At 36.8% G+C, this 23391-nt stretch overlaps 1 protein-coding gene across 1 annotated transcript in view; it reads right to left on the bottom strand.

The window, feature by feature from the left end:
- The window catches only part of PREX2 (phosphatidylinositol-3,4,5-trisphosphate dependent Rac exchange factor 2), a 119722-nt gene extending 118589 nt beyond the window's left edge, over positions 1-1133 (bottom strand). The window contains exon 1 of the mRNA XM_081952422.1: positions 743-1133. Coding sequence (XP_081808548.1) covers positions 743-883 — 141 coding nt within the window. The 5' untranslated portion in view covers positions 884-1133. The remainder of the gene's footprint in view (positions 1-742) is intronic.
- Between the last annotated feature and the right edge of the window lie 22258 nt (positions 1134-23391).

Genomic DNA, 23391 nt, shown 5'->3' with positions numbered 1-23391 from the left:
AAACAATAATCACATACACTTATGTACAAAGGGCCATCTTAAGTGGCATTAACTTAAATGGGTTCAGTAAATTAAGTGCATTTCCCTGCCATGTTATTTTTCCTCAATAATCAGTCACCAACCATTACCAAAAGAAGACTTGAGTAGGAGGATTTCAAAGGGGAATAAGAGAAGAAAGGGCAAATGCTACAGTACATGTGGCTTTAATATTGCATAGATGCTGTGTAGATCAACCACCTCCTTTGTACTTTTACTCTTTCTCTCGTTATCCCCTACCAGAGCACAGGAGAATATAGAGACTTTAAAGTTTAAACTTCCATAGTTAACACCTCTGAAAACTCAGCAAACGGGATTTTCTTTTTCACCGCCTCAAGGCTCCGAAGTTATCTGCTAGGAAATGGCCTTTTGGAGGAAGCCCAGATTTCAGCTTGTTTGCTCCAAACGTTACTTTTTTTTTCTTCCTGTTTACACATCAAGTCAGACTGTCCACGGCCACCAGAAATCCAAGATGCGCTTTTAAGACATCCGCTCCTTTGCAAACGCTGCTGGCCTCAAAGAATGGCAAAGCGGCATCTTTTCATTTCACATTAGTAGACCCTGCAGATTTATTACCTTCGCATTATCCCGCTCTCGGCTGACAAGCTTGGCAAAGGGGAGAAGGGGGGCATAAAGGGCAATTCTTCGTGCATAGCAAGCTAGGAAAAGGCCGGGGAGGGGAGGGGGAGAGAGAGATGTAACTCACCGACACCAAAAACTCCAAGGTGTTCACGTAGTCGCGCTCCGTCTTCAGCAACTCGTTCAAAACGCACACCCGCAGGCGTAGCTGCTTCTCCGGATCCTTCCCGCTCTCGCCTTTCCCATCCCCTTTGCTTTCCTCTGTCATTATTTCTCTCTTCCCCAAAACGAAGCGCCGCTAGAACTTTTCTCTCTTCTCCTTAAGGCGGCCGGCAGGAGTCGGGAAAAGGCCCCCACTATCCGCCCTCCCGGACGAAGAAAATAAAAACGGTCCAAGCGCCCGCGCGCTTCCTTTAAGGAAAGGGCATCTCAGGGACTAAGACAGGCTCCCCGGCTCTGCAGCAACTTTCCTCTTCCCGCCCACCAGTAAGAGCTCTTTTTCCAGTAAGGAAGAGGGATTCTGCCTGAAGGAAATGAGCGGCCTCCTCCGTAGAGCAAAGAGGCTTGCAAGACCGCAGCAGGAGCAGCCCTTGGACATTAATCAAACGCGTTGCATTCATGTGACTCCGAGCCCTTCCGTCACTCGCGCCAAATCTCAGGAAAAAGAAAAGGAAGCCCAACCTTGGGAATAGTTGCGTGCCAACAATGGCTTGTTGGACACACAAGCCTGTGTGCGCTCGCGTTTGTTCTGCGCTAATTGGTGATCTCTCAGCTGAAGAGCTGCAACTTTAAAGTGCCCTAAACAAGATGAGTTTAAATTCTGAATTCTGGCTCTGAATGTATTCTTGGTGTTTTAAGTGACTTGTAGGTCGTACCTCCTACCCACATATTCTTACTTGTCTCAAGTATTATGTAAAAAGAATGCAATGGCAAATAGAAAGGGGGGATTTGTCAGAAAGCCAATACAGCAATTATTTTGCATAATAACATAAAGTAGTATATCATACACTATAGCACCAAAGTTATTCAACGATTTATACTACTGAATGTATTTACAGCAAAAGCCATACTCCCAACCTTTCCAAAAAAGTCAAGAAAGAGGCATTTATAATGGCGGTAACTGTTGTAGGAATGTCCCATCAAACAATCTACAAAAAAATGAAGGTTAAATCCATCTTGCAAGCTTTCTAACATTCCACATCTCTATACCTTTGAGTTAACATCTGCACAGACACAAAGAAAATGCACCAAAATATACAAAGGTTTTCTCCTTGTCATTTATATGCCCCATTGGTGTAAAGAATTATTTGTTTTATGATGCACTTCTACCTTGTCTTTCACCCACAAAACATTTCCTGGAAGCTTGGAAAGACCAAATGATTTCTCAGAGAGCGATAGCCTCCATTTCAGTGAATGTATTCATGCAAAGGTTAGATAACCCTATGTTGTGAAACTAATCAGGTTTTACTTCAGAATAGTTCTGCAGAATTATCATCATCATCATCATCAAATTCTAAGCTAGGCCTAAATAACTGTCAGCACTAATCTTGATCTTAAATGAGAAAGCAACACCACTATAATAGGCTTTTAACGTATTATATTTATTATTCTATTACAGTCTCACAACCTCCTTCACCTACGTATTTAATTATTTAACTGTTTATGTATGTATTTTACAACGTATTTTAGTGACTGTACACCGCCCCGAGTCCTCTTCGGGAGAGGGGGCGGTCTATAAGTGTGAATAATAAATAAAATAAATAAAATAAGAGAAAAGAAAAGAAAATACAATCCGTGGTGAAGGCTGTATTCCTGTATCAAAAATGCTGTGAACAATTTCTTTAACACTGAAATGATGCAGAAAGTAAATTCAGTAGTGCAGCCTGGGGAAATAAAAATGGTGGCATGATTTTCCTCTTACATTTAGTAGATATGAGAACTTATTTCTGTTTTCAGCACAGCAGATGTTGCTAAAACCATTTAGGTACTGAATTATAATTCCCACCATCCCTTACCACTATTTATGTTTGCTGGAGTTGTATGTTGTGGTATTCAACAACTTCAGAATGTCTGCAATTCTCCAAATCCTGATATATGTAGAGATCTAATGGATGTCTTGTGATAAATAAAAGGAGTGAAACGAAAAGAGGTTTTACTTGCTTCTAAAGTTGTTTAATACTGGCAGAGTAAAATAAAAGAATGTGTCACTGCAAAGTAATAGCCGTGGCATCATAATTGAAGATTCAGTCTTCTGGGAATTTTGTCACCAATCAAATATAACGTTGAAAAGCATTAGCGCTTATTAATATTATAGGATAAATGTTTGTGGTGCGCTGAGTATGCAACCAGAATATCAGATTCATGTTTTCATTGAGACACTTACAATGAAGTGCATTCCAATGTGCTTTTCCTCTCTCACATGTACTTGGTGAGCCAAAACACTAATGCCTCTCTCAATAGCAAATAAACGAGGGTTCATTCAAAGACAGCTTGTGAGCCACCAGAGAAAAGGCAAAGAACAAGAACAGTCAATCCTCTGTTTTCTTAATTTTAATGTGTGTAGTTTAGGAAAAACCACACCACAAATTGTGTCAGGAGCCAGGACATAGAAAAGCAATTATTTCCTCTGAAAAGAAAGTTATATAAGATACGAAGATGATGTCCATATGTATACACATGTGTAGGGAAGAAATTGCATTCAGCAATACTTATCCAAGTTCCTTTAATCATGCTTGTATTAAAAAAAACCTTCATTCTTAGGCAGTAAAACTGGGCTCCCAAACGTTTTGGGTCCAGTGAGTCCCTTTGGAGTTTTGAGAGCACATTATGGGTACTAACAAAATAGTTACCATGGTGAGTTTGTATGACCACAGAACACCCTCATACCAGAAGACAAAGCATTTGGTTGCAGCTACTCACCTTTTTTTTTCATAAGTATACCTACAAAATCTCTGTGGGGTCCAGAAGCAGTGCTGGATATAAGAGTTATGCTAGAGGACAGTATTGAACTGCAAGCTATTCCTTTTCATTTTTTTCAATTAAGAGGTTTTTTTTTAATCAAGTTAAGTAGGGCAGGGAGCTTTAGAAGTGCCAAATAACTTAGCAATAGACCTTCTGTCCACTTGTAGTTCCTATCTGGAAATTCAGAGTATAGACTGAATACATTATAAACTTTTTTTCTAGTTCATATAACCTTGAACTTTCAGTATTTCACCCAAATTAATAATTATCACATATATGTTAAGACCAGATGCTAACATTTCCTTTGTTGCAAAGATCTTTGCTTAACTGTATTTAAAAGTAGTTTATAATTTCAGTCTGAATTAATTGGTGACATAGGGACCAATCCTACAGTAAAAAAAAAGCTATAGTAATTTATCAGCGACTTTTTCAAGCCAAACTGCTGTAAACAAAAAAAGAATGCAACTGTCTGGCTAAAAAGCTCTCTCACTATTGTTTTAAACCATTATAATTTACCCGAAGTAAATTATAATGACAAACTGATTGTCTTAAAGCAGGAACTGAGCACAAGTGATTCCATCCTTACATCTGAGCTAAAGGGAAGTTAGAAAAGCTCATGCAAACTTGAGACTTGCAAGAATGTAGTGTTTGACATCTAAAAGGTCTGAAATCTTATACCTTAAAATTTATTGTAATTAATTTCATAGTATGCCCAGCTTGTTCAGTGCTTTCAAGCAGTCAGCTTGGTACTGTACAGTACCTGATATTTTATTAATGCCAACTTCTGATTTAATTTATTTGGTTTGCTATGATTAGTTTAAGTCTACTTAGAGCTTATTAGAGTTATATAATGCTTGTAATATTCACTTTATCACTCCCACATAAGCCTATAATGTCCATATGAGTCTTCCTTAATGAAGTGGTCAGCTGTTTCAATTCCTGAGATTAAAAACCTGATAGCTTGACTGAAAGCTGGAAAAATTTAGTAAAACTAAAAAGATCATGTTACAGCCAATAACGCTGTATGCCAAGACCATTTCTAGGGGCTGTATAAGTCCTGCCAGCTTCCCACATTACAGCTTGGTCTGGCAGCATTCCTGGCATTACACTAAGTAGCCTTTGAGGTCTGCTGCTATCCTAGACCACTAAAAGTCTCTTAGTCTTTTGTGTAAGGTCTTGAAAGATCCCTCATGCTCAACCACCTTAATGTCAAGGTAAAGTTGCAGCACTTCCTCCCATAAAGGCACAGGCATGAGGATCCTGCCTTTATGCCATGGATTTTCCTCTTCCACCAAAAATAGATAGTATACCTTGTTGGATCCCCTTGAGATCATCCATCCATGTCTGCTCTGCACATACAGGTCTTGCTGGTACTCTTCCAAACAGATGTCTATGAGTATGCAACATTGGGAGGTCGTCTCTAGATTCTGTGGAACTCTCTTTCTCAACAGTTCATTTTGAATGTCATTGCACAAACCATGACTCAATTGGTCAACCAAGACTTGGTTATTTCAATGTAGAGAATATGATTCTACGCTAAGGGTTTTAAAGTGCTGTTTAAAATCTGCAATCTAGAATCATATTCTCTGGTTATCCTGTCAAATCTCAATTTTTTTCAGATCTGGTTTCCAAAGGACACTCTGAATCTCTTCATGAAGTTCTGATTATTTGTCCATGATCAGATCACAATCCTTTATTATTGGCAGTGTCCACTTGGCCGCAGACTCCTTTAATAAACTCAATATAAAGGATACTCTTGTGCAGTCTGTTGGAAATGCCATAGCTCAGATTTCCATAAACAACTCAGACAGAACGACAAGGTTCTCTTCTGGTCTGCTACTCCTCCAAACTTTTTTGGCAAGCCACCATGGGAATGCAACAAGACTGGTTGTGCTACTGGCAACAGTGGAACAGACAGCGGCTGGGCATTCTGACCTTGTTGCTGAACCAATTGAAGGACTTTCAATCCTAAATTCCTCACTTCTGTTTCCATCTCCTCTCAATGTAGGAGCAAGGCTTACACCATTTCCTGGGGTGACATAGCAGCTGCCTGTGAGTCTGTTGGCCTATCCATGGTTTTTTTCCTTCCCAGAATCAATGAGTCCAGTGAGATTTATATCAGGCAGAAGGAACCAGAACAACTTCATGAATAGGCCAAAGCAGTTTTGTTATTGTTGATCACCTATGTTATTGTTGATCACCTATATTATTATCCCACCAGAAGGCTGTATTCTTTTAGAAACCAGTAAATCATGCTTCACTACTTTGGTCTATGACATTTCCTCCCCCAGAATTACTCCAAGCTGCCATGCTTCTTTATTCCCCCTCTCATTTAGCTGATGATTCCACCACATTGCTATTGGTGTAAGGCTTAGGCAACAGGCTAGAAACCAGGAGATGAGTTCTAGTCTTGCCTTAGGCACAAAGGAGCTGGAAATCAGTCACTCTCTCTTAGCCCTAGCAAGCAGGTAATGCCAAATCACTTCTGAAATTTTGCCAAGAACCTGCAGCAACTTGTCCTGCAAAACTGACTCAAAGGCACTAAAAAAAAGATGAAGGAGGAGAATGCCAAAAGTGAATGCTATCACCTTATGTATTAAGTTGCATACAGAATATATCTTGAAAAATTTTGGAGTAGAAAAATCAGAAATGGGAATTCAAATAGCTGGAAGAAGCACCAACAACGTCAGATATGCTCAAAATGCCACTTTGATGGCAAGAAGCAACAAAGTCTTAAGAAATCCAAAGATGAAGATGAAAAACAAGACTGAAAAAGCCAGAATTATGCGCAATTTTAAAAAAAAAATCTTAATATTACTGTATGTCAACAGATGATGCCAACCAATGCAAATGCATGGAGGAGAAGCCGAAGTACTAACAAACACTAAGCTTAAAGATTCACAGGGATAGTGATATTAACCATAAAATAAAAGATAACTAGCATCTGCTACTTGGATGAAATAGTACAGCATGTCTAAACAAAATATTAAAATGCAGAGAATCACACGCTGATCACAAGTCGCTTTGAAATTTGGATCATCATAAAGGTTAAGTAAAGAAAAAGCAGTGCTTGTCAATTGTGCTGAAGAAATAAGAAGACTCCTTAGAGGACCACAATAATAAGAAATAATTCAGTACTGGGTGAAAAAAATTAGATTGCTCTCTCAAAGCACTAACAATAGAGCAAAAACTTGGCTATTTTAACACAAAAGCATTAAAGTGTGCTGCTTGGAAAATCGGTAATTGAAAAAGAGGCTAACTAAAGTTCTGTTGCTTATGTACTGTTGCTAATAACACAAGCATGAGCTCACAAGAATGTAGAGATGCAATTACTGGTGGTGTGTCTTGGCAAAATTTTGTCCATTGAATTACAAAAGAATCAGCAACAACTGAGTAACGACAATTTTGAGTTTAAACTATTAAAATATCTAGTAACTCGACAATAGAGCTCATGCGTCTTACTTAGCTTGCCTCGAAGAGAATGCATGCTGTTTTGTTCTACTCCAAAGAATGTACATTTTTCAACTTGTATAGAATTATATTTCCAAAATAACGTAAAGACCTAAACTTGAATTACTAGCTTAATTTCAAACACTACAAACCATTTTGGACCTTCCACGCATGCGCAGAGCATCAAACGTGGACGTGATGACGTCTGGGTGGGTGAGTGGAGCCTACTACAGAGCACGCCTGAAAGGTAAGTAGAACCGGGGGGGGGGAGGAAATCCGCTGTGCCACGCAATTTAGATTAGCTAGAAAGCAGGAAATCCTGCTTCCTAGCTAATATAAATTATGCTTCACAGCTGATCGTCAGAAATACCAGTTCACCCGAACCGGTAGCATTTTTTTACTACCAGTTCGGGTGAACCAGTAGCTTTTTTTACTACCTGTTTGAGTGAACCGCTCCGAACCGGTAGCATTTCATCCTTGCACTCATGTTATTGCACTTTATACCCAGAAAAATGAATTTATAATGTATTCAGATTTTTCTTCAATTAACAAAATTATATTAAAAGCCATGAATGTATAGAGTGTCACATTTTCATTATTTCTGTGTACAGAATAATGTATTCCTCACATTGTTATTTGCCATTTGGAATAATGATTACATATCAAAATTAGCATTCCTAATTGGCCATCTGCAATAATTATCAACATGATTCATATTTATTGCACTTGGAACACTTGATTAAGCAGTGAATTCAAAGATGTATAAAAACTTTTCCTTACTTAATGCTAGAAAATATAGGCAGTAGCGTAGAAAATTATATGCTTTTAAACTTAGAAATAAGGATGAATTCATTTACCACACAATCATTAGATTTCACATTAATCTTCCAAAATTATATTGACAAATTAGAAGTTTGAACTGACTTCTATCTATCCCCAAAGTGCTTTTTCAAAAGGCAACTGCACTTTGTTTTTTCTTTGAAGACGTTTTGCTTCTCATCCAAGAAATTTCTTCAGTTCTGACTGAAGTGGAAGATGGAAGGATTTATATTCCTTACAGTCATCTGGTCATCAGCACTCTTCCTGGGAGTTGTTGAGATCACTTGGAGGTTCACCTGTGCCCTCAGGATCTTCCTGAATAATGCAAATGGGCGTGGAACCTTCTTAGAACTGCTGAGAGGACTGTTCTTTACATGAGGGGAGGGAAATTTATTACATAAAATACAAGTAGAACCAATACAAATATAGTAACTAGACATTTACCTGCATATATTAATATCTATCACTCCTACCAGCAACTTTTATTCTCACCACACCAAGGATCAATATCTCTGATTATTGTGGTTCTTCCTTTAAGCTAATATATAAGGAACCCCAGGAATTATTATTCCTAGCAGAATAGGACACATATGGCACTGCCTGTCAAACTACAAGTCCTAGTTTAAATATATCAATGTATCAGGGGTGGGTTCCTGCCAGCATTACTACCAGTTCAGTGCCCGAAAAACTTTGCGCTTTGTGGATCTTTCTAGATTTCTAGTTTTAGTAAAATGTTGTTGTTCTTCTTCCGTGTCTTCATGGGGAAATCAGCTGGTGCTATTGACTCCCTATCTCAGTGATGGCGAACCTATGGCACGCGTGCCACAGGTGGCATGCGGAGCTATTTGTCAGGGCACACGAGCCGCTGCCCTATCAGCCCGCTGGCCAGCTGGGTTCACCATTTTTAAAAGCCATTTTTCACCCTCCCCAGGCTCCAGAGGCTTTATAGGAGCCTGGGGAGGGCAAAAAGAGTCCCCCCGCCCCCCCGGAGGCCCTCCAGAGGCTTCAGGGACCGTCCAGAGGCTTCCCTGAAGCCTTCGGAGCGCTCAAAACGACCCTCCGAGCAAAAAATGGGGGATCGCGCCTGATGTGCGTGCATGCGCACTGGGGGGTCACACATTGCATTATGGGTGCGGCACGCCCGCACACAACCCCCCTGCGCTCCCCCCACTTGTGGCACACGAGCCAAAAAAGGTTCGCCATCGCTGCCCTTTCTTATGATAGCAGATTGTTTTAGTTTTATGAGAATAATAATAAAACAGTGGCAGTAAAACGGGACAAGCCTAAGGATCTATATTATACACAAAAACTCCTCCTTACAAATTCAGAGCCATCAATGTGATAATTGACATCAATGTCTAGACAAATTAATGAAGGACTGTGCTATTACCAGTTATTAGTTTGATTGTATATTGGTTGTGTACTTTCTCTTGAATTATAGGTAGCACACCTTAAATTTGTTTGTTTGTTTGTTTGTTTAGAAAATTTATATGGCCACCCAACTCATTCCCAGAGACTCAAATTGGATTACAGAAATAAAATGTGAGTGCAAAATCCAATAAATTCTCTTCCCCCTGGTGTTAACAAACAAACTAACCACTTGATAGGATCTATATCACCCCCGGCTTGCTGGCTAAACCATGTCTTCAGGGCCTTTTGAAAAGTTCTCATGATGGGGGGCCAACCTTATTTCCACAAGGATGATATTCCATAGGAGGAAACTACCACAGATAAGTCCCTTCTTGATCCTACTAGAAGATGGACCTCCTTAGCAGAGGGGACCCATAACATCCTGTTTCCTTGCTCTGATTGGTTGGATAGATGTAACTGGGAAATGATTGTTCTTCAAAAACCTGGCCCCAGGCCATGTTAAGGCTGAAACGTCCTTTTGAGTTCAGATATCTTTTGAATGGCTTACTCATTCTTCCAGGTGCTAGAGAGCAATAGCAAAAGAGAACCATCATCTATGCCTGTGAGTTTCCTAAATGCACTTAAATGGCAACCATCCGACATAAAAGCCTGAACCACAAAGTTAAATGTATCAAACACAGGTATAAAATCTGCCTCTGTAATTGTTTCAGAATGTTGTTATTCAATATTTAAATTTGGGCAATGTTAATTACTTTGTACTCAGAAATAAATACAATTATAAAGATGGTTTAGTTATAAGATTTTTAATATGTACTTTTTATTTCTTACAATCTAATAGCTGTATTTTAAATGAGAAATAAATTTGTGGGATGCGAAACAATCACAAGACCATTAATAATATTTTTATTTATTCAGTTCAACATAATAAAATATGCACTTATTCTTTTTCTCTTGACACTTATTGCATTGCTATTTGGACAACTGAATTCTTGTTATAATGAGATGTCCTGGTTAGAAAAACCTTTACTCAGTTTCATTTCTTTTTCTTCACAAGGTTTGTGAGTAAGGCATTTCTCATTTTTCATTTTTAGAATCTGCCACATTACCAGCATAGCATTATTAACCTTATTCTTATTCTCATTTAACAACAGTTTTTGAATGTATTTCAGGGTATATTATATGTGTCCAAAACTTTTATTTATTATTAATTCATTTCTAGATTGTTTCTGAAGCATGTAATACTAGAATGCTTATGTATCATGTACTTTACCAAAAGCTTTTGTCTACCATTTCTATGTTTTATATTTTGCTTTCTATTACAATATTGATATTTTTTTGAAAGATATGTGGTATTTTTATCACTTCTATATTAATTCTCAGCAGTTGTAAAGAAATATGTATTTGTTCGTTAAATTTATTTGCTGCCTGTCTCACTGTGGGGCTATTCTAGGTGGCTTGCAAAAAATAAAAAGGAAGAAAAATGAAAGGAGTGTAAACAGAAGTAATAATGGAACAATAAAATATACCATGAAAAAGAACACAACAAGAATACATCAATATGATAACCAAAAAGATGGAGCAGTGGAGAGGCGGGTGCAAAGGGGTGTGTGTGAGGTGGAGTCTGCTATCAGTCCAACAGCCACCTCCAGCATAATAAATATAATAAAAATTAAAAAGTGTAAATTCTTCATAGTGGAACAATCGCTTTAAATGCCCATGTGCAAAACTCTGAGTCAAGGCTTTGTAAATTGTTATTTTATATGAAGAAATACTTTAATGAGAAAATATACAAGCTCTTACTATGAAAAATATTGAACCAAAATCAGAATATTTCTTCTCTTGAAGAGAAAAGGAACATGTGCAGACCCAGATCATAGAGAATCATAGCCTGGATTTAGTGCCACTTGTTAAACTAAGAGGAAAGAATCAATCTGACTCTGAAGTTGTATAATTATGAAATATTCATTTTAGCTACGTGCATTAATATTTACTAAGTGTATATAAAATATAATTATAATTCTTACAATATAACTTCAAGAACTACAATACAGGAGTTATATACATAAACTCATGACTATCAAAATATTGTAAAGTTTCTTATTAAAGAGGTATACAGGTAGGTCACTAATGTAATTGAATAGGTAAAAGCTTCTATATTGAATTTATATGGAATCTAGAAAAGGGATTTAAGTCAGAGTTCAGGTCCTCAAAGTAACAAAGAGGTGGCCAGGAGCTGACTGTGGAACAGATACCAAATTGCTGATGTATAAGTTCCAAGTCAAGCTAAAATGGAAGAAGAAAACCATTCAGTTTCCACACTAAGATCTTGAATGTATACTATCATTTCAAGGAAAACATCAAATTGCTTTGAAATACAAAGTCTCATTGACAGGAAACCGGAGGAATTATGGAATAAAATCAAACAAATCACCAAGGAGGAATGTGAAAAGGGACTACCAAAGACCAAAAGAACAGAACAAAGCTAACTGGATCTCTGAAGAGAACAGAAGAAAAGCGAAAGCCAAGATAGACAAATATCTCAGCAAGAAACTTAACAAAAGATGCTATGAACTCTTAGAAGAGATAAGAAACAATACTACAACTTTACAATTTCTTTAAAGGCATTGCAGATGGAGACAATAATGGGAAAAAAAATCATTTAAAAGATCTCTGACCTCACAAAGGAAGATATAATCTCAGATTGGTATGCTAAAGAATGCCAGTGGACAGATACTGTAGTAACAGATTCAGAGAAAAATCAAAGAAAGATGAAAGAAATATACTGCAAGGAAAATATGACAACAGCCAAGATTCCTTCAAAGATACTATAATCCCTACCTACAAGATCCTCTAGTAATAGAAGATGAAGTTACATTCACACTCGGCTCCTTACCAAGTTAAAAGGTTACAGGAGTGGATGAATTACCACAAAATATGGCAGCAAACAACAAAGGAAAAATCATAAAGTTTCTAACCAAGCTATGCCAGCAAATCTGGAGAAAGCTTTCAATATACATTTCAATACCAAAAAAGTAGATTCATCAGAGTGTACAGACCGTCACACAATATCCTTAATTTCACATGCCAAAAAATAATGTTCATCCAAGATCATCCAATGCAAATAGAGCCTACATGAAAAGGGAGATGCCAAATATTCAATCCAGCTTTAAAGAAGGCAGAGGAACATTAGACATTGCATCTTCTTACTGGTTAATTGAGAAAGTTGAAGTATAAAACAGAAGCCACTCTGTTCTTCACTGATTATATAGAAAGGCTTTTTGATTGTGTTGATCATGTCAATAAAAAGATTACAAAACATTAGACACCCACAGACTGTACAAACAGATCAATCCAGAACTATATATTGAGTTGCAAATGACAACTAAAATTATCATATTTTGGATCAAATTTCGCTTTCTTGAGAACTCTGTAATACTGGGAAATTTAGAAAGAGAAGAGGTTTACCAGCAGCATGGTGGATGGACTGAATTACAGCTGCCCATTACTGCTTTATGCTTTATAAATGCACAATTACGCTGGTTAAGATTCATTCCTGATGAATCACAGCTCTTTTTCTAAATGGAAATACTTGTGAAGAGACAAAAGCAGCTAATATTGTGTCTATTATAGTACAATCAGATAATTGATTGAAGTGATTGACATTTGCATTCAGTTAAAATAGTATAGTGTTTAAGGTTTTGAATTAAGATCAGAAATGCCTGAGTTCAAGTGTATCTATGGAAGTACCTCAATAACTTTAAGCTAATTCCTACTTGTCAACACAACATACAGGTGAAGAAAACTGTGGAAGAGTATAATTTACAATATCTTAAGCTGCTAGGGGTAGGCAGCAAATAAATATAATAAAATAAATGTTTCCTTTCAGTGCAGTATTTTTGCATGAAACTCGTGCCAAGTGCATTCCTCATTCAAAAATTGATCAGATCCAGATAAGATTAATTTCATTGAGGTTTGTGAGTCTTCAATCTACGCCCCGAAATGTACTTATCTTTATTAAATGCTTTCTACTTAAATTAAATCTTGCCTATGACTTTTCAGAATCCCCAAAATTTAATATCATATTAAAGATGAGGTTTTTTTTCAGTAAAATGTCCTTTTTTTTGGCACTTTTTCATTTATCAGCTGGATATATTTCACCATTATTCTCATTTATCATTCTTCTTATAATCAATGTTCTCTCTGGTTGATTTTACTTAGACAAAATAGAGGAGAGAAATTTTAAACGTAACGTTCATCAACCTTCTGGAGAGTACACTTTTTTAAAAAAACAGAAGTATCTATTAGTAATTTAATAGAACATATTGTGTACTCACCATATTATTTAGTATTTTGAAAGCTTGCTTCCATAAAAGGTTGCAGCTGGATAGCCTAACTCAAAAAGCACAGCTCTGGTTTTGATACATAATTATTGAACAAAAGCATTTAGCTTCAACTTTTATCTGATATTGTAATAACTTCTAGCTCCACAAATTTTTCACTGCAAATTGTTGAAGGTGTTCAAATGTGTATTTTTTGTAGATTAATTAATTTAACACATCAATTTTCTAATTTACTAATAAGATCATCTTCGTCATGTGGACAGCATACAACTTTCCTTCTTAAACTGCTCACTGCATATTTTTATCATATAAAAAAACTAAATTGTTCATACAGTATGAGAATGATTCCAGATGGATAGACTCTGGTGCTATCAATCAAAATACACCTCTATACCATTCTTCACATTTTCCTGTGGCAGGCAATAGGGCATAAACACCAGTGGGGTGTTAAGGGTATAGAAATCAGTGACTTGAAGATCTTTGCAGGTCATTCATTCCCAGAGCTGATTGTATAAAAGTTCCTCTAGAACTTGTAGTGACTAAAGTAGAATTCTCCTTCCTGCCAGCCCAGGGATGGACAGTAAAGATAATTTATATAACCAAAGTTGTTGTATACTATAAGGCACAAATGGTTCAGTTTATACCAGGGGTGTCAAACTCGCAATGTCACATCATCACGTGACATTTTGCGACTTTCCCCCCTTTGCTAAACCAGGGATGGGCGTGGCCAGTGCATGACACATCCGGGCTGCAGGCTGTGAGTTTGACACCCCTGGTTTATACCACCCACAGTGTCACTGCGTTAATTGGTTTGCTAGCTGCGCTGAAAATTTACTGCGCAGGTCACAGTTCTTATCTGCAAGTGATTTAGTACGCATGCTCCTTCACATTCCTTAACTTTCTCTTCTCATCTTCTTTTCGCTTGCCAGGAGGCAGGCACATAGCTCTTGCCAAAATGTAGTTAATTGAGTTAGCACTTTTGTATTTTTATTTTCTTTTATATTAAAATGTTTTTATTAGATCTTGCTTCAGGTTTATTTTCGCTTATTCAAAAGTATGCTACAAGGAATGCTAAGATCCTCACCTCCTTAATTCAGGGCGAAATTCACACCCTAACACACAGTGATTGGAGTAACACAATCAGCTATGTAAAAAATAAATTACAATTTAGTGCAACATCCGTCCCTTCCTTCATTCTTCTATCTCTTGTTCCAAAAAAGAAGACACTTATTCCACAAGAAAGCATGCAAAAATAAAAAAAAGGCATGACTATAAGTATAAAATTCTTTTTCCTGGAATAAGAATCCAGACTTAATTTCTAAAATGGACAGGAACTGTGAAAGTGCTTGACTAGCAAGACTATACAAAAAAATTGCTCTTCCACACAATAAAATATTTGTCTCAAAGACAAAGTATAACTAAATAGTCTTGTGGTAGCCTATAGAATAATTGAACAGCAAAGAAGTAACTAATGCATTACAATATTTTTGGACTCATTTTAAAGAAAATGACATTACACCACAAAGTCTGAAGTGATTTTACTAATCTCTAAAAGACAAGCAATATAATCTAATTAGGGCCACCATATTTTTTCATTACTGTACTGTTTCAGCATGCAGAAAGTTCCACTCAATTCTTTACTTCATTTATAAAAAGATAATTTGAACATTTTAAATGGGTCATTTTCAATGAGATTTCATTAACAGCTAGTTGAATGCATAACAATTTAACCTCATCTCATATTCTTGTAGTTTTAATACAGTATATAGGCTAAAGAATTTCTGTTTATATAAAAGGCAGCAGATATTTGAATGGACTGAGGATTAATAAATATACATAAAGCATGGTTATTTTAGCAATCTAGGAAATGGAATATGTACATTAAAATAAATGTGGAAACAGATATAAACTAAACTTCAAAACCACTAAAGTGGCAAGATGGAATTTGGATAATTATACAAAGCAAGGAAGTTCAAGTAATAAAACACATGATGCTTTTCAGTTTAGCAAAATACTCATTTTTCTCTATTACATGTTGTCCTGAGAGAGAATAAGATGTTTTCTAAACATTCTTTGAAAAGTCAGTCTGAGGTTTACTCTGGATTTGAAGATCAACTTTCTGTTTACTAGAAAACATCCATCCATCAACCAAAGCTATAAGCAACATAGCGATTCTTGTGGGTGGACATTTACTAAGAATTAAGAAGCAACATGGCATTTGAGAGATATTCTGCCAGGAAATAGTGATCATAACAAAGTTCACAAATTGTATACCTGCTCCATACCCCAAGCCCATGTATTATTTTCAGCAGTCTAAACTGAAAGGGACAAGATAAGCCTTTTTATTGTGATATCTACTGCAAATTCCACATAGATCTATGAACTTCTGAACTTCTATTCATTCTATTTAGTCTGAAATCCCATGCACAATCCATGTGAATAACCCTAAATTTAGAGGAATTTGTTTTTAATTTAACTTATACAGAATTGAATTGCCACCCCTTATATACATAAATATAAATATAATCATTCCCACTGATTTCAGTTGAGATTATTACCACACATGAAAGTTTAAAAATATAGCTTGAATATATACTTTTTCTGTCTTTCGGCTCACCCTAGGAGCCATCCAGGCAGAAAACCATTTTTTATGTTGCCTTTGTTACCTTTGTGTTGCATTTGTACTGATAAATAAATAAAGGGAGACTAGTATAAATATATTTCAAGCTATTTAGCTCTCATCAGCTAGCCATACCCTTACTGGGAATCGAACCTGGGCTGTATTACATATCAGGCAGCTGTATTAGCCACTAAGCCACAGGGTCTCCTTCTTTATCAGCTAAGCCAGGGAAAAAGGTATGTATTGTGTCACAACCCCTGGTATGCCCAAATATGGGAGGGAGAATACTACATAACAAAGGCAACATAAAAAAATGGCTTTCTGCCTTGATGGTTCCTAGGATGAGCCGAAAGACAGAAAAAGGGAAGCAGTATGCTCCCTCCCATATTTGGGCATACCAGGGCTATATATATGTGTGTGTGTGTTTTCGTAGATTTTCACGGGTGTAGGTATGTTGGTCTTGTTGTATTCAGGTCTTTTCCCGTGTAATATTGAGATTGTCTTGGCAATGGAACCCAAAACCCAGCCTGAAGATGTCGAGTGAGACCTCACTGAAACGTTGCCAAGACAATCTCAATCTTACACAGGAAAAGACCCGAATACAACAAGACCAGTGTGTGTGTGTGTGTGTGTGTGTGTGTAATCTCCAATCATGTTAAGAATTGAAAATAATTATCTCAGAAAGAAATTATATTTAATTATACATCATGCAGAATTGATTTACTGCATTCGGTCTCTGATTATCATAACGGATGTGATCCCATTTTCAATTAAAGATAATTAAAAGAGCTGTTGATAGGTTGGATCATTTGTTTTGCAAGTTTAAAATATAATATTTTGTTACATTTTAGCAACTTGCTTGTTTCATATTTATGGAAGCTAAAGTTGAATTTCAATATTTAATGAAATCAGGAATTCTGAGTAAGTACATTGCTTTGCTGTACAAACAAAAAAGGGATATTTTTGTAGCTTGCTATTTAATTCCACAGAGTGTAAAATGAATTTTGGCTTATTTAATGCCATTTCTTCCCAGATTCTTTAGCTGAAATCAGAACATTTGAAGCGTAGAAGCAAAGCAAGCCTGCAGCAATACTGTATGTTGTCTATATACTGCTCTCTAGTGGGTATTTGTCAGAAACAAAATAAGGCGCTGGGATTATTTCAAATGCATTTTATTCATTCTTCCCTAAAAGCAACCAAAATAAAAGACATTATATAAATAGTCCATTCCCTTAATGGATTTTTCTGTGATGGATGGGTTTTCATCATTTTTCACAAATGTTGAGAGCGCGGAAGCTACGTACATTTCATAACCCGGGGATAGAAAAATGCCCTCTAATGAATTAAAATGGATTCTAGCAGTGAGAAAAGGGATGCGGTGGCTCAGTGGCTAAGACACTGAGCTTGTCGATTAGAAAGGTTGACAGTTCGGTGGTTCAAATCCCTAGCACCATGTAACGAAACGAGCCGTTTGAAAACATGTAAAAATGCGAGTAGAAAAATAGGGACAGTAACAGCGTTCTGTATGCCTTCAGCATTTAGTCATGTCTGCCACGACCACATCTTCAGACAGCACTGGCTCTTCAGCTTTGAAACAGAGATGAGCACTGCCCCCTAGAGTCAGGAACAATTAGCACATATGTGCAAGGGAAAGCTTTATCATTACCTAGCAGGGAGGAGGGGTTTTCCAAAGGGCCTCTTCTACCAAGCATGTAGATATATAGTGGGTGAAATCCCTCAGAAATGCAGTTTTAAAGGGTTTTTAGTTTTATCTTGAAGGGACCTGGCAACCCATGCAGAATCTTTCAATAATGGCATCATATAATTCCTGAACCTTGCAACAGTTAGCAGCCTAGCCATCGTATTTCGCATCAGTTGCAGTTGCAATTGCCAGACACTTTTCAAAGGCCAGCCCACACAAAGCACATTTGATAGTCACAATGAGATATAACGAAGGCTTAGATTGCCTAGCTCAGGAACAGGCATTGTTGGCACATTACCTATAGTTATGGAAACATATTTTTTACCACAGCTGTCAACTGTAAATCCAGTGACAGCTGCTGATCAAGGGCCATTTCCAAAATGGCAATCTGGTCTTTACCTCATTCAAAACTGGCTTTACTTCAATCACCAAATCCAGATTTCTTCTTATCAACAAGTCTGTCATACTTTTGATAACAGCCTAGATTGGAAGCAATTAATTCCAAAAGTATATTAGACTAGTAACATTTTTTTTCAACTGACATTTATCTTTCACTCAATCTGATTTTACCTACTCTTTCACCTCATTAGCCTAATACATCCAGGGTTCAACCTATTCATTGATTAAATAAAGGTACATCTCATTTGGTGTGATTAATGAATCCTACAAAATAGTGGCATTATTCAAATTCACACTATTCAAAGTTATATATCTGTGGGAAATAGTAATTGGCCCCAGCTTGATGCAAATAGGAAGTGAAAAAAAATTAAACATAATTCTTATATGGCTATTAATGGAATATGATGTAAAGTTTAAAAGAATATACTTATAACTTAAATTTATTTTTAAAAATTTCAAAATAGTAAACAAATAGAAAGCAAAACAGTGATCAAAACAAAGGCAGATACATACTGAGAGCATATATACATTTTTATCATATCAAATGTACAAACGGGAAAGAAAGAAAGAAAAATTTATGAAAACAAATACACATTATTATTTGTATTCTGTTTTCTTCAAGAATCTCAAGACAGAGTGCCAAATGCTCTTCTTATTTTCTAGGTGAGTCATTCTAAGCTACAGACAGCAGACAGTCCAATTGACCAAATTATTCTTTAAGGCTGTACCAGAAGACACATTTCCTCTTTTATTTTTTAAAAGTTGTTTTAGAGACATATATGTCACTCCAATCAAAGCTGATTCTAAATGGTATAAACCCAACTTTATAAATGTAGCTTTAAAAGAAAATTGAATAGTTCAAATAATAACCATTGATCAAAACAATTGGGAAAAATGTAAAAGGAAATAACACATCCATAGATCAGCAATTAAAATGCCTTTCCTCATCAGAGAGAGTATCATAGCCTCCCCAGCCTTGCTTGTGTTCTCCACATTGAAATTTTTTCAATAGACCTCACTGACTGTTGAACGAATCTTTTTACTATTAAACAGCATGACAGCAAATGGAGAGACATCCAAGGCACACACTTAACCATCAAAACAATAGTTAACATCCAAGCACTAACTATATCTATTTGGATACTTCCATATACTACTTAGTTTGAAAGTGACAAGACAAAAAGAAAGAAGAGCTTACACTGCGGTCTGTTGAATGTAATATCCTCAAAATCTTCTCATATATATTTGCATCCTTTTCTACACAACTTTTCAAAAGCCTTAAAGAAACCTCTGAATTGAGGTTGAATTGACTCAATTAAATTGAAACTGAGGCTGGTAAAAGAATTTAGATTTTTCTGTAAACTCCACCTAAAATTTCTCCACTTGCTCCCTAATAATATAAGTTCCTTCTAACAAGGAGTGAAACAGCTGTCCTACTTTTCAAAGGACATGTAGTGCTGCTTCTTATGCTGAAATGGTGCTATAAATAAAAAGTAAAACAGTGCAAATTCTGAGGACAGCGATTACTTGGGACATCCATCCAGATATCCTAATCAGCTGGCTTATAGTAATGCAAGTTGGAGTAAATAAACAGTAAATAAATCTTACATATCTCAAGGCTCTAAACTAGGAAAAGCTCGAAGCTTGCCTAAGTCATAAGGAATAAGATTGATCATTATGAAAATCTTACTGCAATTGTTTGCTATTAATCGTAGCTTGACTGCAAATCAATTCACTTTAAAACACTTCAGTTAAAAATGGAGTTTAAATTATATTGAAACAACACGACACATAATTATCGATAAGCACATTTTATTTAATCCAACAGGACTGAATCAGAGCAAACATTTATAAATGAACACTATTCAAAAGATAACAATGACCAATGCTCCAGTTTTCTTGCTCATTCCAGTTTATCTGAGATTGCTTGTTCATAAGACCACGCTGGGCCATCTTAACAGCATTATGCACCCCGGGCAAAGCAGTTTACTGGGGCCCCTACGACAACTACTCACAGGAATAAAAATGTAAATGGTCGATAAAATTAAACATATATTTATATTATTGGCATGCGAGCATTAATTTAAAAATGCAGTAAAATGTAATAAATATGTTGCTGCATTTATATGATACAAGGTGCATTGAAGGGTTTACTTACACAGATTAGTATGGGGCCCCTATGTTTGTGGGCCCCATGGGTAAGTGCCCATCAGGCCCACGTGTTAAGACAGCCCTGAAACCACAGTAGCAAGCATTCATTCATGGAAGGAAAAGTGACAGAGATGAACAAACACAGCAGACTGGGCTAAAAACAAGAGAGTTAGAACAATTGTTGAAAATGAGGGAAGAACCTTTCCCTCAAAACACATTAAAATAGTGCATGCAGGAATTCAGTAGATAGCTACAGTTGGGGAAGGGGAAAAAGCATGACAGAGGGAAGGAAATGGAATGCTTCAAAATTTTAAACCTTCATCTTGCAGTATTTATTCCACATGTTTGTTATCATGAATTGCAAGTAGTTTGAATTCACATATAAAACTCTCAGATGTACAATTATTTTGTTTACATATAAGGGTTATGTCGTTTAAGTATATTATCAAAATTAGAGTACCACTCAACCCTTCTATATACTCAATAGATTTATTTTAAAAAATCAAACATTTAAAATTATTGTACTGTTACAGATAACTTAGTAGATAAGGAAAATAAGTAAATATTTCTCTATCTTTTGTAATCTTAAATTTCTGTCAGCAGCCATCTTGAAGAATATGAACTATAAAGTTTAAGCCATTTCAGTGCAAAAAATGAATGCAAAATCAGCAATATTTTTGTTGTTTGCATTTGTAACTGAAGATTAAGCTTGTATTGGTATTTACTTATGAAGCCTGAAGCAAATAGAATGCATACATACAAAAAAATAATCAAATGTATTGATGTAGATGGAGCTGTATTACTGGAAAGTTGTCAATTTTTTTTTCTTTAATATACATGAATTTGGGACTCACAGTGGAAGCATTATACTAAAGTTTAGGTTTTAGATTAAGTTCACTGAGCTCACAAATAGTTGGAAAGTTAGTACAAACTAACACAAAAAGATGTTTATTCTTCCCTTATATATAGGATAATACTCACACTCCTGAGTTTTCGATTTCAAAATATAGTTCCTGTAATATAGATGTCCCATTCATCTCTGGCACATGCATCCCATTCCTGTGCATTAGTTACCAGTACTTAGCAATATCATATTGACCTACATTAGAAGACACACATGGTCAAGTATGTTGAACAACAAGGTCCTCCCTATTCACCAGAACATTGCACAGTCCATCACAAGATCGAAATCCCATAGACCATCATGGAAAACAGCTAATCACTTAACATCTATCCAGTTTAACTTCCGGAATGCCTGGAGAGAGGAATGGTCCAAAGTACCTTCTTGTGGCCTGACCATTAGTGATCCCTCTACTTAAACCACCTGGTTTTGATTCACCTCACTTTGTCTGGTTGAAATTGAACAGATGCTGGAGGAAGTGCCTCTGCTCTGTATCAGTGTGGATGGAAAGATTCCCTTCTTGTGACTGTGGTGTTCATATGCAAACTATTAAACATATTGTGCAAGATTGCCCATGATATGTGTTCTCTGATTCCCTAGAATAGTGATGGCCAACCTTTTTGTCATCACGTGCCAAAAGTGTGCACATGCATGAGACAGTGCACCCCCACATCCATAAGGAAATGTGCACAAGGCCCCCCCTGCACAGACACCCTGTGCGTGCATGCATGACACTCGCACATGCACCCTGACCTCCTTTACCCAGTTTTGGCTCTCAGGTTGGTGCAGGAGGCTTTGCAGGCCCATAATTGGGCGTGAGGGGCCACATGCACCCCCGTACACCCCATTTTGGGCCTGGAAGGCCTCCTGCACCAACCTGGAAGCCAAAACTTCTTTTTAACTTTTGTAGTATGTGGTTTTTTTTTAATGTTGTACGCCGCCCTGAGTCCTTTGGGAGAAGGGAGGCATTTAAATACAATAAACAAACAAAATGGGACATGGGGGTGCTGTGCGATGCCCCAAAATGCAATGTGAGTGCCCCCACGCATATGTGTGTGTGCGTCCCCTGCATGCTCCCTGTGCATGCACAGCAGAGACCCAAAGACCAGCTGGCCAGTGGGAAGCGCATGCGCATGCTCAGTGGAGCTGGGCTGGGGTGACGGATGGTGTGCCCACAGAGAGGGCTCACCATAGGTTCGCCATCACAAGCCTGGAAGATATGCATGAAGCCAGAGGCGATCACCAGGATAGCTGAATTGGACACCCAATTATGAGGCTACTGCCCTACCTCCATATGTTTTGTATATAATTTCTTGGATGTTTACTTCCCTTCTATCATGTTCTCATCATACACTAAATACATAAATAAATAATTCAAAGGGATTAAACAATCCATGAATCTTTATATAAATCCTTGACTTAGAACCATTCATTTAATGACTTTTTGATGTTAAATAGCGGTGAAAAAATGACCTCCAATGCCCACAATCATCACAGTATCTCCATGATCACGGTTGATGTGCAATTTGGGGGCTCCTCCTCCTACGCCTCCCAGTCTGGAAATGGGTGCAAGTTGCACACAAGATGAATCTGAGGCCTTTTTACAGACCAACTTTGTATTTAAAAACAGGAGTCAGAAACTGGGACCTTTATAAAAAAAATCTTCTTAAAAGCTTGTTATTTTTCACATGGTTTCTCACAAATGATTCATTTAATCAACAGTTTACTTAAATTGATGGCTAGGGTGAAGTGTTTCCCCCAAACAAGTTTATTGATGGGTACAATTGAATATGAACTCAATTAATTGTGAAAACCCAAGAGATTTTTTTTCTGACACTAGATGGCAGAAAATTACACAGTTTCTAACTTGATTCTAATTTCATGCTTCTGAAATTAGAGAAAACCTGCTCATAATCCACTACTGGAAATAATTCAATAATGAGCAATAAACCACTGCTTAGTAAAAGAGAAGGGTTTTTTTTCTATACTTGCTTGGGCATATCAAATAATATTTTAAAGATATTTGTAGGACATCATATGGAGGACCTGTAGCCTCTTATGA

The sequence above is a fragment of the Natrix helvetica genome (assembly GCF_964273705.1).
Source record: "Natrix helvetica genome assembly, chromosome: 4".
NCBI lineage: Eukaryota > Metazoa > Chordata > Lepidosauria > Squamata > Natricidae > Natrix > Natrix helvetica.
Note: the sequence above shows the minus strand (reverse complement) of the source record. Positions and strands in the feature narration are given on the sequence as shown.